This window comes from Cupressus sempervirens, chromosome 3, assembly GCF_028749045.1.
Source record: "Cupressus sempervirens isolate cs-2001-9-10 chromosome 3, ASM2874904v1, whole genome shotgun sequence".
Taxonomy (NCBI): Eukaryota; Viridiplantae; Streptophyta; class Pinopsida; order Cupressales; family Cupressaceae; genus Cupressus; species Cupressus sempervirens.
The window spans coordinates 853832486-853845018 of NC_143120.1; the positions used below are offsets into that span (position 1 = coordinate 853832486).

Here is a 12533-nt window from a genome sequence, read left to right on the forward strand (position 1 = left end):
GTTGGTTATGAAAGACCACTCACAACTTAAGGGTGTTGATTATTGAAAGATTTTCTCCCCTATTGCAAAAATGAAATCCATTAGATTTTTTTCATTATATTGCTTGTACTTATGACTTAGAGGTTGAGTAAATAGTTGTGAAACCTACTTTCCTTAATGATGTTTTGGAGGAGGATATTTACATGACATAGCTAGACCACTATATGGTAAAAGTTATTTGGTTTCAAATTAAAGAAATCTTTATATGAACTCAAGTACAGTCATAGTTTGTGGCAATAGAAATTTAGTACATATATTTTGACTTTTGGATTTGACCATTCTAAATTAGATCATTGTAATAATTATAAATTTGGCAGGGGTCATTTCTTGTAAATTACATTATATGTTGTTCATTGATAAAGGGGAAGTTATGATTGTAGACATTAAGTTTTAAATTTCTACCAAATTTGAAATAAAAGATCTTGTTGCATTAAAACACATTAGATAGAATATAGAAGAGATAGAGTGAGAAAATATATATCGCTAGGCCAATTTTATGTGAACTCAATTTTATAGAGTTTTAACATGCAGATTGTAAATAATTATGTACTTGATTTGTAGTTGGAACATAGTTGTCTATATCAAATCATCATGCATCCCCATAAAAGATGGAATGCATGAACAAAGTACCTTACTATAGTGTAGTTGTAAGTTTGATGTATGATATGGTTTGTACAAGACTAGACCTTTCCCAAGTGGTGTGAGTTCTTCTAGATGCATGTCTAATCTAGGTAGAATTCAGTGGGATGCAATTAAAAGATGCTTTAGGTATTTGAACATTACCTCAAAGTATTCTTTTTGTTATCATAATAATATGATAGAAGATTAAGTTTCCCTTGATATTCATGATTATGTGGATTCAAACTAGGAAAATGATAATGAATAGAAAAAAATCCATCATTGTTTGTTTGTTTACATTATTTGGTGGTACAATCAATTGGATAAGTAAGGTATAGGATTTTTTTAATTTTATACTAATGAAGATGAGTATGTGGTAGCTAATCATGCTTGTAAAGAATTCATTTGTCTTAAGAGATTTTGTTTAGATATTGAAATAAAACAAGGAGTATTGAGGCAGACAAAACCAGACAACAAAAGGAGAGTTTAGATAAGGGTTAGATCACTACCATTAGATATGTATCTTTATTCAACCTAGAGGTCCAATAAATTCCCCAACCTGGCTTAAAATAAATTTTGAGAAAAGAAAGAAGGCCATTGTTAAGAAGATAAGCCTATAGGAGGTGATAGTAGTAGAAAATTGTAGGTAGCCTAAAAGGGAAAGGATTTTATATGCCACTTACAAAAAATGACAAACAAGAAATAATAATTGGTATGGCTACTTATTTGGTCAATAAGATGATAATGATCTCACCTTGTCAACTATAAGATAAACCACATTAATTTGGGTTAATAAATAAAGGTAGAGGATCTTGCTACATTTGGTACTACTCTAGAACATTTGAAATCTAAAAATGTGGAAGGATCTAAAAACTAAGGATGAATACAAAAGACAACTAATTCAAATGAGATCATTTATCAAGGGTTTTTCACCCCCTTAACCTCCTAATCTATAGAAACATATGTGCCAACCTTGATTCCCAAGTAGGATTTATTATCTTTATATGGCATCAAGGATAAGGTGGAATTGAAAGACACGTGGGAAAATAAAAAATTGGGCAAGGCCATATTTATTTTAAAATGATTATTGTTGGTGAATGTTTTGTCACTCTAAATTTAAGTGTTTGAGATTACCCTATAAGCCCATAAACACAATATAACACTCACAACAAACAAATGGGAGACACAATTACACCAATCCCATCTCTGAATTTTAGAGGTACAACTCTGTCATGTAAGGTATGCAATCAATGAAAATCAATATGCTTTTGAATAGAAAGAAAACAAAGGAAATAAACATGTACATAGAGCAACAAAATAAATTGTCCCTAAACCAAATAATGAATATAAATGAAACAAAGTTCATTTACATAAAACTTTCCATAATGCAAATAGGACAGATAAACTTTGAAATGCTAATTATCTAAAAATAATCCACACAAAGCATCAAAACGAAGAACAAGGTGGCTAAAGAATGGGGTTGTACTTCATTTATAACCTCTCCAAATAGCTTATTAAAAAGGGTGGTGCATGCAAAATTTAAATCTTGTACTTTTTCACCTCATGACAAGACATCCTTTTTACCTAATTCAAAAAAAATCCTTTGACAAGATTGTGCTAGGATTGCTTCATTAAATGCAAGGTAACATCATGATTACTGTGCTTTGAGAAACCCACCATTGGGTAGATGATTACTTCCTAAAGTTTTGTAGCTTTAGTCATAAGTTATCATCTTTAGGAAAATGGTGACTAGGGGACAATTTTAGTGGGTTGCCAGACCAATATGAAAGCATTGAAGGCATGGTCATGATTTGTGGACTTTGTGGAATTCACGATAATGTGAATGTATGGGTTGTGGATTTAGAGAAAACAATGATCAAATAACTTGTGGGATGCTAGGATTTGTAAAGTGGAAAGTTCTGAAATGGGGGGTGCATAATCTATTGCTTACAATAGCCCTAAATGGGGATGAGGACTAGGAAGGACAAAGAGTACCCATAACTAAGGGAGAAAAAAAAAAGATTAGTGTCTTACCCATTGGGAACAGAGTCAAACCATAAAAGGATGGCTTGCAGGGGAAAGGGGACAAAGCATGTGACACAAGCCAAAAGTAAACACAAAAAAGGTGTATGTAAAAAATTTACAAAAAGAAAAGGAGGTTTACCTTCATGAAAACTCATTTAAAGACTATGAGAAAAATGGCCCTTTCCTCCATAGGGGCTTGTATTCACGTAGCATGCTCCATAAAAGGGACTCATCAAAGATTAATTTTGTATCATTTTCAATGCCCATGCCAAGACATTTTCAGTGAAGGGCCTTTGATTGTTCCTCTTTATGCTTGCTCAATAGAAGATAATCTACAAATGATTAGGGGCTGACCATTTATGGGAGAGAAGCACTTCTTTCCTCAAATGATATAGAATTTTGAAGACAAAATCTTGTTTTCCATCATTTCTCCAATGTATGAGTCACCCAAACTTATCTTGTTTCATCGAAAAGAGATCCTTTTCAATAGGAGGATTATCATTGATTCTAAACCTCGTAGGCATGGCCAAGTTGACAAGAACTCCCCAAACACCCCTTGGTAGAAATTTGAATGACCCCTATTTTTTCTAGGCCTCTGTTGATTTTTCAATGTTAACACTGGCCACCAATTTGCATGTGCTACTTTCTCTAAGCATGGGGTCAAATCTATCAAAAGAGGAAAGAGATTCTTCATTTCTCTCATTTCCCAAATGAGAGCATTCCTAACAAGGGAAACCCATTTTTTGAGTGCTTTAGATTTCTTCTTGTAACTCTTTCTTTGAGGTGGTTCTTGTGAGAGAGAGGGACGAGCATGCAATTGACTTCACTGCATGACTATAGAGAACCTCTTCCTCAGATTTGGGTTTCCGCAATTCAGGGTCTTTTAGGTAGAAAAGTATTTGTTTTGAGAATAATAGGAGCGAGGTTGATTGATAATCCTTGGAAGGCTACAAGTTTAAGCTCTCAGCTTTAGTTATATTTTCTTTTAAAGAATTTCAACGTGACTGAAGCATATTATCATTTGTACTTTTGATTTCTTCCAAAAAATGAGAGGCACCCTTATGGAAGTTCATTTAGAGCTAGAGTGAAAAGGCACATTTGAAAATAGAGTCACTAGCTAAAAAAGCAAGATTATGAGGAATAAAAGCTATACAACACTAAAGAAGTTTGTTTCAGTCCCTAGTAGAGTTGCCAAAAAATATTTTGGTGAATGTTTTGGCACTCTAAATTTAAGTGTTTGAAACCACCCTATAAGCCTAGAAACGTAACATAACATTCATAATAGAAAGACGAGAGGCACAGTTATACCAAGCCCATTTCTAAATTTTAGTGGTACAAGTTGCTCATGTAAGGTATGAAATGAATGAAAATTAGTATTCATTTAACCAAAAAGTGAAGAAATGAAGTAAACATGTACCTAGAGAAATACAAGAAACTATCCCTAAACCAGATAATGAATATAAATGAAACAAAGTTCATTTACATAAAACTTTATGTATTGCAAGGAAAGGAGATAAAATTTGAAATGCTCGTGAATGTTATTCAAGGATAATGTAAGTCATAACCTTGATAATTATATGAAAATAATCCACACAATGCATTGAAATAGAGGCCAAGAGAGTGGCAGTACAAAATTTCAATATTGCATTGATATAAAAAAACCCCAAAAGATTACAACGTTTAAATTGATAGATAAAACCAAAACCATGTCTTCCTTCTATTCTTCCTCGCCTTTCTTATTTACAAGAATCATTCTTATATAACACTAACTATACTTTCCTACAATGATGGTTACTTAAGAGAATGGAAATGGTTATGTTTTTCTTATCAAGAAAAGATAATGTCTTAGGTTCCATTTGGATCAACTTCTAATTTTCTTCATCTTCTACTCCTTTTTCCTCATCCAAGTTTGCATGCAACAATTTGGGGAGGTCCACCATGAAGTCTAGAGCCCTTTCTTCTTCTATTTTAGCTAATATAAAGCCAAATTTGGTGTGGTCCCTTTCTCCCTCTAGGTCAAAAATACTGCTCTCGTAATGGGCATGATTGGTTCTCAAATCCCAAGTGATAGTGAACATATTGGAGATGATGTCGAATTGTTCCATTTCTACTTCTGTCAGACCAATATGGAGCACAAGCTCAAGTTCCCCATTATTGTATCCTTCTAGAACATGAATTCCCATCTTGATAGGAGATGATTCATAGTTGGCATAACTTGCATGATGATCATCAAAGAACAAGGTGGCCAAAGAATGAGTTTGTAAGTCATTTATAATTGCTCCAATCATCTTATTAAAGAGGGTAGCACATGAGAAATTTAAATCTTGTAGTTTTCCACCTCATGACATGACAATCTTTACACCCAATTCAAAAATATGTGCCTTAAAAAGATAGCGCCAAGATTGCTTTATTAAATGCAAGGTAACATCATGATGACTACGCTTTGAGAAACTCATTATTAGGCAGATGCTTACTTCCCAAAGTTTTGAAGCTTTAGTCGAAAGGTATCATCTCTGAGAAAAGGGAAAATGGGCAATAATGCCACCAGGTCATGAGAACATGAAAGCACCAAAGTCGTGGTCGCAACTTGTAGGATTTTTAGAATTCGCAACAATGCAATCACGCAAATGTTGTGAATTTAGAGAAAATAATAATCATACGACTTGAGGGATGCTAGGATTTGCAAAGTGGAAATTTTTGAAATGGGGGGTTGCATAATCTACTGCTAACTATTATATTATTTATATGCAAATAACCTTGAAGTGTCTACACTTGACGAACAATAGAACACAGACATTCAAAGAAATTGCTATAGGGAAATAAGAGAGTTATATTCAAAGAAAGTTGAACAAGTAGATGTCTTAGGGAGAGGAAGTTTTGATTTCATACAAAGAAACATTTATGTGTTGGATTTTAAGAGGATTGTCAGAGCAATATACAACCATAATCTTAGCATATAACCCTATGATGTATAACACATATACAAATTTTAAAGATTTTGTACTGAGTAATATTGACGCATAATTGTATATAGAGGGAAGATGAAGAGCATATGTAAGAGATGCAATTATATCCTAATGGGATAGATTCGTAGATCAAATGTCTGGTTTGTGGAGAAAGTTTGACCAACACCTCATGAATGAGTTTATGTACATGATTTAAGCTTCATATCAAGAAGCTAAGGCAATAAGCAATCTCAAAGATTCACTCAACAAATTGAAGGAGGCCTTAGTAATTGCTAAATCCAAGATAAATTGGATATATGGGTCAAAAGAGAATCATTGAGTTATTACCATGTAAATTATTTTGAGTACAAAAACAAGCAACGATGACAATTGTTTTAAATTACAATTTTGGAATATTCTTTCTCTCTTTCAAGGAATATTCTTAAATTTGTATACTTGGTGGGTAAATAACTTATAAATATATTGTAATGTAGTTAATTGGTGGTAATCAAATATTTTTGACAAATTGCCCCATTCTAGTGTAGTCAATTGTAATCTTCTCGAGTAGGAATGGCAACTTCTCCTCTACAGAAGAAATTTATTTTCCTCCATGACAAGCTCAGTTCCAAATGAAAAGTTTCATTCTCAAAGTATAAGGATTCTTTCTCCAAAGTGTGGACATTCATTTTTAGTTGCAATTCTAGTTTTCAAAAAAAAAAAAAAAAACCTAAAGTCTTAGAGACATCATTTCCATTATTAAACACCACCTTTTGTGAGTTTTCAACTAACCTAACACTTTTTGGTCCTTCTTTCTATTCTCTTAAAACATTGACTTCAACTTCTTTAGGGAATATTGCAAAGTCTATCTATAATTTTGAAACAATAATACGTTTGTTGCGCCTTGTAGATTCTTGGGTTATGGGGGGATTTTATTCCCATTTCTCTATAAATTTAGATTTGAAACTCATTTATATGGAACATGAATTGATGAATTTGAGGTCCTAATTAGTTTGTACCATTTAAGCTTTTCTTGTACTTAGCAATTAAGTCTTTGATTTGAGGAGAAGTGCAAGCTTGTGTCAATGAATTGGTGATATATTTCTTAAAGTTTATCACTTCATTCTATCATTGGACATTCCTCATAAATGCATGGCATTGTTGTTTACATTTATCTTTTTGAATCCAAACAAGATTTTAAGCAGTTGAATTTATGTTTACTTTTGTCAATTATGCATGGTTTATGGTGATTGGTACTAGCAATGAATGTGTAAAGTTATAATTTCCATTCCAAGAATTGGCTTCATTTTCATGTCAAATTGCCAATTTGCATGCCAAGTGAGATTGAATATGTTATTGTTGTTCTCAGATTTTTATTCATAACATTGATTAAAGACAATGATAAACATTTACTTTCTTGCATCCTTGTTTTATCTTTTACATTTATTTAAATATGATTTAGTTTAGGAGTAGAAGAGAAGTGCATTTTTGCAGCTCGATGAACCAACATACTCCTTGTGAAATTGACTATCATAGCATACTTGGTTACCCAACAATGTCATGACTTGGTTTAAGAGACCTTGGGAGGCTTGGGATTTCATTATTTAGACCTTTTCCCATAGAGGTTGAGTAAAAAGATTCATCTTGTGTTGAATGTGTCAGAAGGCCCCTCAATAACTACACATATAGCACATGTTAAATTTATAGTTTTACATTTTTATTTAAATTGTTGATTTTCACATAATTGAAGAAGATGGTAATGCCCTTGCAGATGTTTTAACTTCTTAACATTGATTTTAAATTTGCTCTTTTTAACTTTAATCTTTTTGCCTTTGACATAATTAATTAACTAAATAAAAACAATCTTATCAAAATAGACTAGTTATACCATTTTCACCATTTTTTTGACATAATTAATTAAATATAACTAATAGACAATATTATAAAGAAATAGATCAATTTCACTATTAGAATTTTGCGACCTCAAAATCAAGAAGATTTCAAACTTTATCTATTAGATTGTTGTTTCCTATCAAAAGAAAGGTGACAAAATTTGCCTAGTAGTAAGATACTTTTGCTCATGAAAGAGAAGTCAAATGTTCCAATCCCATTAAATGTGATAAATATACATCATCTTTAACAAGAATTAAATTAAATACACTCTACAATAAATATAAAGTATTTACTATAGAAAACAATGAGAACAATCTACAAGAGAATGAGTATAAATATCGAGGAATAGATTTTCAAAACCAGTTTAGTTGGGAAACACACATAACAAAAAGAATTCAGGGGGCTAGAAAGCAATGTATCCTCTATAGAATAAGTGGAGTGCAAAACTATGGAATTGGAAGACAAAGAAAATGTTGTTTGTACTACTAGTCACCTCAATGGTCTTGTATGGGTGTGAAATTTGGGGCAGTAGAATGTCAGATTAGAAGTGGAGACAGGTTGAGAGAATACAACACGTTATCATCAGTAGCCTCAAAATCAAGAGAATTGTGCCTTATGAAATCTTGTCGGCGAAAGCTGACTCCTCCCCTTAGAAGTCATTGTAATAGTTCGACTACTAAGTTACCTAAAGAAAACTCAGGGTATGGAAAGCCACTATTGGCCTATGTTAATCACAAAGGAAAAGCTAGAAAAGAGAAAAGGCACATGGATGAGGCAAACCAACAAGTGGATGAAAAAATGAGATATTAACATTCAAGGGTGTTTGGTTAGTAATGAAGAAACAAAAAAGTTAGTTTGTGAAAAGTTTTGAAGTACCATATGGACCAGGCACAATGGGCAGGAAAAAATCATATTATATCAAAGAGTTTAATCCCACAACAAATCATGAGGAAAAAGCCTATAGAGGAGCAAATATTAAATGGAGAGCAAAAAGTCTCATAGCTTAACTTAGAACTGGTTCCTGTCAGCTAAGATCTCAAATAGGTAGATGGAGGGTTCCAAAAGAGGAATGGGAAAACACGACGTGCTATTATGTCACTTGGGGGCTGGTGAGACGGAGAACCACTTTATCATGGGGTGCTTGGCATACAAAGACATCAGAGCCGAGGCTGTAAAAACTTTAGAGGAAGGTTTGAACTACTACAAATTTGATTATCAAAATCCATTGATGAAGAGACAAGTTAATCAACAGATTATAGCTAGCTTAAGTTCTTTTCCTCATTTCGAAAATTGTGTGCTAACTTGCGAGTCCCATAGACTCCTTTGACCTCATAAAATTTATTAAAATCTTCCTATAATTCAGTCTATCCCTTAAAGGCCAAAGAACGATGGAGTTTTCTTACTAGAACGTTAACCTAAAAAATTGGTGAAAAGTAGTTAACCCATCATCTACCTAGGATGCGCATAAGAGTCGACCGCCTTCTAGGATGTGAATTGCTTTACAGTCATATAAAGGACAATAGCCTTACTCTTTTCTAGCTGCTTTGGATACCTTTATCGCATAAGTACTGAAATTCTTTCTCAAGGAATCCGCCAACAGCTTGCTAATTCTCTAGTTGGGGTCCATTGCCTGTTCATAGATCTATCCGGTGGTGTGGACCAGAGGGGAAAAAGGACAAGCAACAAACAGTAGATTGCTTGGATAAGGAAGAGATTACGACAATTATGTCTACTTCTGGCTGAATTAATAAATGATTAGATTATTGCCAGCTTGAGCATTTAACATAAAGATCCATAAAGATGAACCCGCCAACAGTATCGGGGTCTCTATCGTCATAAACTAGAGATTAAGATTGCAAGCACAAATAATGAAAAGCTTGAACACATAGCCAGAAAGGCTTTAGACATGCACAAGTGTCTAAATAGAAAATGCCCACTAAGCAGATAAGGCACAGAAAGTGGGCAGCACACGATGTCACATGAGGTCATACTCTAAACCCCAACAAGCTAAACTGAAACAGAGTCACATCCAGATGGAGATATAATGGAAATATAATGGAAATATCAGTATTAGGAATGAAATACATTGTAAGTTTAATAGGTGGGGCACATTTGGTAGGTTTTTGTATGCTCAAGTGATCCCTTCATCCTTTGTTGTAGATTCTGGTTATCGAGGCCTAATAAATTGACAATGTAGGTTGGAGTAGCATAAGATCAAGGGCAGAAATGATCTACATTGGGTGCATTCATTGATTTTTTCATTCATTATTGTACTTCGCTTCTCCGGCAAGTCTTGTCGTGGCAAATAGTTAAAAAGCATTTTCTGGAGGCTCTTTGGTTGTTTGTTTTATGGATGTTGGAAACTCCCTTACAGCATTTTAGCATTGATGACCTCATTAATTGTTTGATGTTAGGTTTTTTTGAGAATCTATGAAGCATTCTTGTAGCTTTTACGAAGTCTTCATTTTGATTAGCAATGCATAGATCTGGGCCTGGTCTCTGTAAATTAGGTCCGAGAGTCCGCGCAGAAGAGAGACAACGGCCCGAAGCGGAGGTAGAAGAAAAAATTGATAAGAAATCTCAGCTGGGTTGTAGTACAGAGCAAGCAGTTCACATCATTCCTCTGCTACTGTTGGCATGCCTTTTGGTTCTTTACATTTTCTCCTACACTCCAGATGAAGGTAGGTTGTTTTCATGAATTATATTTTTCACTTTCTCCATTAATGCCTTTTGAATATGGTAGTGTGTAGCATACTGGTAATCACAATGTAATTTATCAATCATATACACTGTAAACTTCAAAGACAATTAACTTATTGGGTGAGTTAATGATGGTATGTTCATTCATATAGATAGCAATGCAAATGTGAGTTCCGTGTCTTGCCATTGATAGATACTATGATATTCGAGTTGTGTTTTGGTTGTGGGTAATGGTTATAAAACGTGACCCTACTGTAAGGACTAGATGCAGAATTTGTTTTCCTACACTCATTTGTTGAATAGAACCGATTTGTTGTTTTTTAGGCCGTGGATACCGGTAGTGGAAATAATGATTTTGATAGTGGTAATAATAGTGCTGGTTCTGGGTTGTGCTATGCATTTATCCTATGCCTTACTCTGAAACGTAAGGAAAGGATATTGAAAGGGAAATATGTGATCTGAGTGCAGGTAAGAGAGATTGTATAATCTGTTATTCCATTTTTTTACAACATGGTCCATAACCATATTTGATTCTGAATTTTCTCAGTAGTAATCCCATTAATGCCCCTCCTTTGTTTTTGTTTCTGGAATCGATTGCAATATTGATTGAATATTTTTGGTGAATGCACAGAGGTTATAGTTACAATGTGGATGTTCTGTTATGCTATTCCTTTGTCCTGCAAGCATTTTTTATGTGTTCTGTGCTTATGCATAACAGTAATATTAATGATGAAGCAGGTTCTGTTCAAGAAAATGCTGGGCCGATCAACCATGTTAAGGAGCCAAAGCCTGCAAACATCATAATGGGAAGCAAAGAGGAGTTACTGGGAACTTTCTCAGTGTATAATCACAGAAGCTTGCATCAGCTCAAGCAAGCACAGCATAAAGTAAACCAGAATAATGTGATGAAGGAGGAGGTCAAACAGCTTTTCAATAAAGGAAAGAAACCTGACATGAAAAGAACAAGGCTGAAGAAAAAATCTTTTCATAGGAAGGCTAGGATTCTTGATACCCATTAATGTTTTTCAGGGCATTTGATTATGGGAGCTATTTGTCACACTTTTCCCTTTCTCCACTGAGCTTTTTCTCCCCACTTTCTATGGGTATTTGCGATGAAGTAGTGAATTCTGTATTATTGAGGACCTGTGGTGGATTCATGAGCAGAAATTTTTTCTAGGATTTTTTTTTATCATAGCTTTTGGTATGAATACTATAATCATGTAAGGGGGGAGTGAAGTATAACAGGAAAGAATAACAGGATGTAAACGATGCTAGTAGGAACTCTAGAAAATTGGCAGCAGTTCCAATTCACCTTCTTGGTGATAATAAGGTACATCGATGATAGCATTATAAATCTCTGTAAATTTTTATTGGGGTTGTATTTCAGTCTCATCTATATCTGATCTTTATATATTCTGTTTGCAAGCGTTTTCTAATCAACATGGTGTCCATGCCTCTTGGGGTCATTTGTTATTCGTGCACACAATCTTACATACTCAAAACTGCAAACATCTAATTTTTACTCAATGATGTGTAAGCTGGTCTTTTCCCACTAGTGTGATGATGTAAGATGTTTACAATATTCCCAGCATTAATCGCACCTGAATTATAGCAATTAAGGTAAAGCAGAGCAAAACATGCCAATTTTATGGACTTTTGAAATTGGTCTTCGTCTTTAAGACATAGACCACTCACAGGGATTCGTTATCTCTGGGTCAAGCATGGCAGGGAAGAAGCAGGACTACTGATTACTCTCTTTTCGTTTGAAGTAACGGATAGACTAGTGATAAATTATCCATGGAGATAAAATGCATCTTTCAGGTAGAGTAAGTTTGAGAAATTTGCCCATCAATAGAGGTACTACTGTTGTTTCAAGGGCTGCAAAACCTCTATCTGCTTAGTAGCTTCTAAATTTTCACTCAATTAATACATTTTACTTTATAAGAACAGCTTTGCAGTTGACCAGTACCATCATAGTCTATAGATGTGGCTTTTGCAGCTCCTAATTGATTTTGGGAATTTTTGGACTGCAAACACCCAATAGGACAGCAACCTTTTCATTTCTAATAGCAGGGTGACTAACCACCAACAAGCCTCTGTGCTCTGTAAGTCTAGTGGTTGTATTGGGCATTTACAGGTTGTTCTTTTGGTGCAACAACAACCTTAGCTTAGCTTGTAACTAGAGGTATTGGAGCTTGGTCACAAGTTTGAATCTCATTGAGCAATGCTGAGAGGGATTGTTGGACTAACTGCTAACGATGCCCTTTGGGATTTGGATTTATGATATTTCTTAACTGCTTCCCATGTTCAAATCTA

The 12533-nt window shown here is 34.2% G+C and overlaps 1 protein-coding gene across 1 annotated transcript; it reads left to right on the forward strand.

Annotated features, from left to right (window-relative positions):
• The first annotated feature begins 9408 nt into the window (after window positions 1–9408).
• Window positions 9409–11657, forward strand: LOC149569470 (uncharacterized). The gene is made up of 2 exons (XM_089822168.1): window positions 9409–10198; window positions 10956–11657. The coding sequence occupies exons 1-2, from the start codon at window positions 9994–9996 to the stop codon at window positions 11234–11236; spliced, it is 486 nt and encodes a 161-aa protein (XP_089678294.1). The 5' UTR covers window positions 9409–9993; the 3' UTR covers window positions 11237–11657.
• The last annotated feature ends 876 nt before the right edge of the window (window positions 11658–12533 follow it).

What these genes read in the sequence shown, in the direction of transcription:
- LOC149569470 (XM_089822168.1), top strand. Translation starts at nt 9,994, where the DNA reads ATGCATAGATCTGGGCCTGGTCTCTGTAAATTAGGTCCGAGAGTCCGC. An exon ending in CTCCTACACTCCAGATGAAG is followed by an intron (nt 10,199 to 10,955) that starts GTAGGTTGTTTT and finishes ATGATGAAGCAG; the next exon opens with GTTCTGTTCAAGAAAATGCT.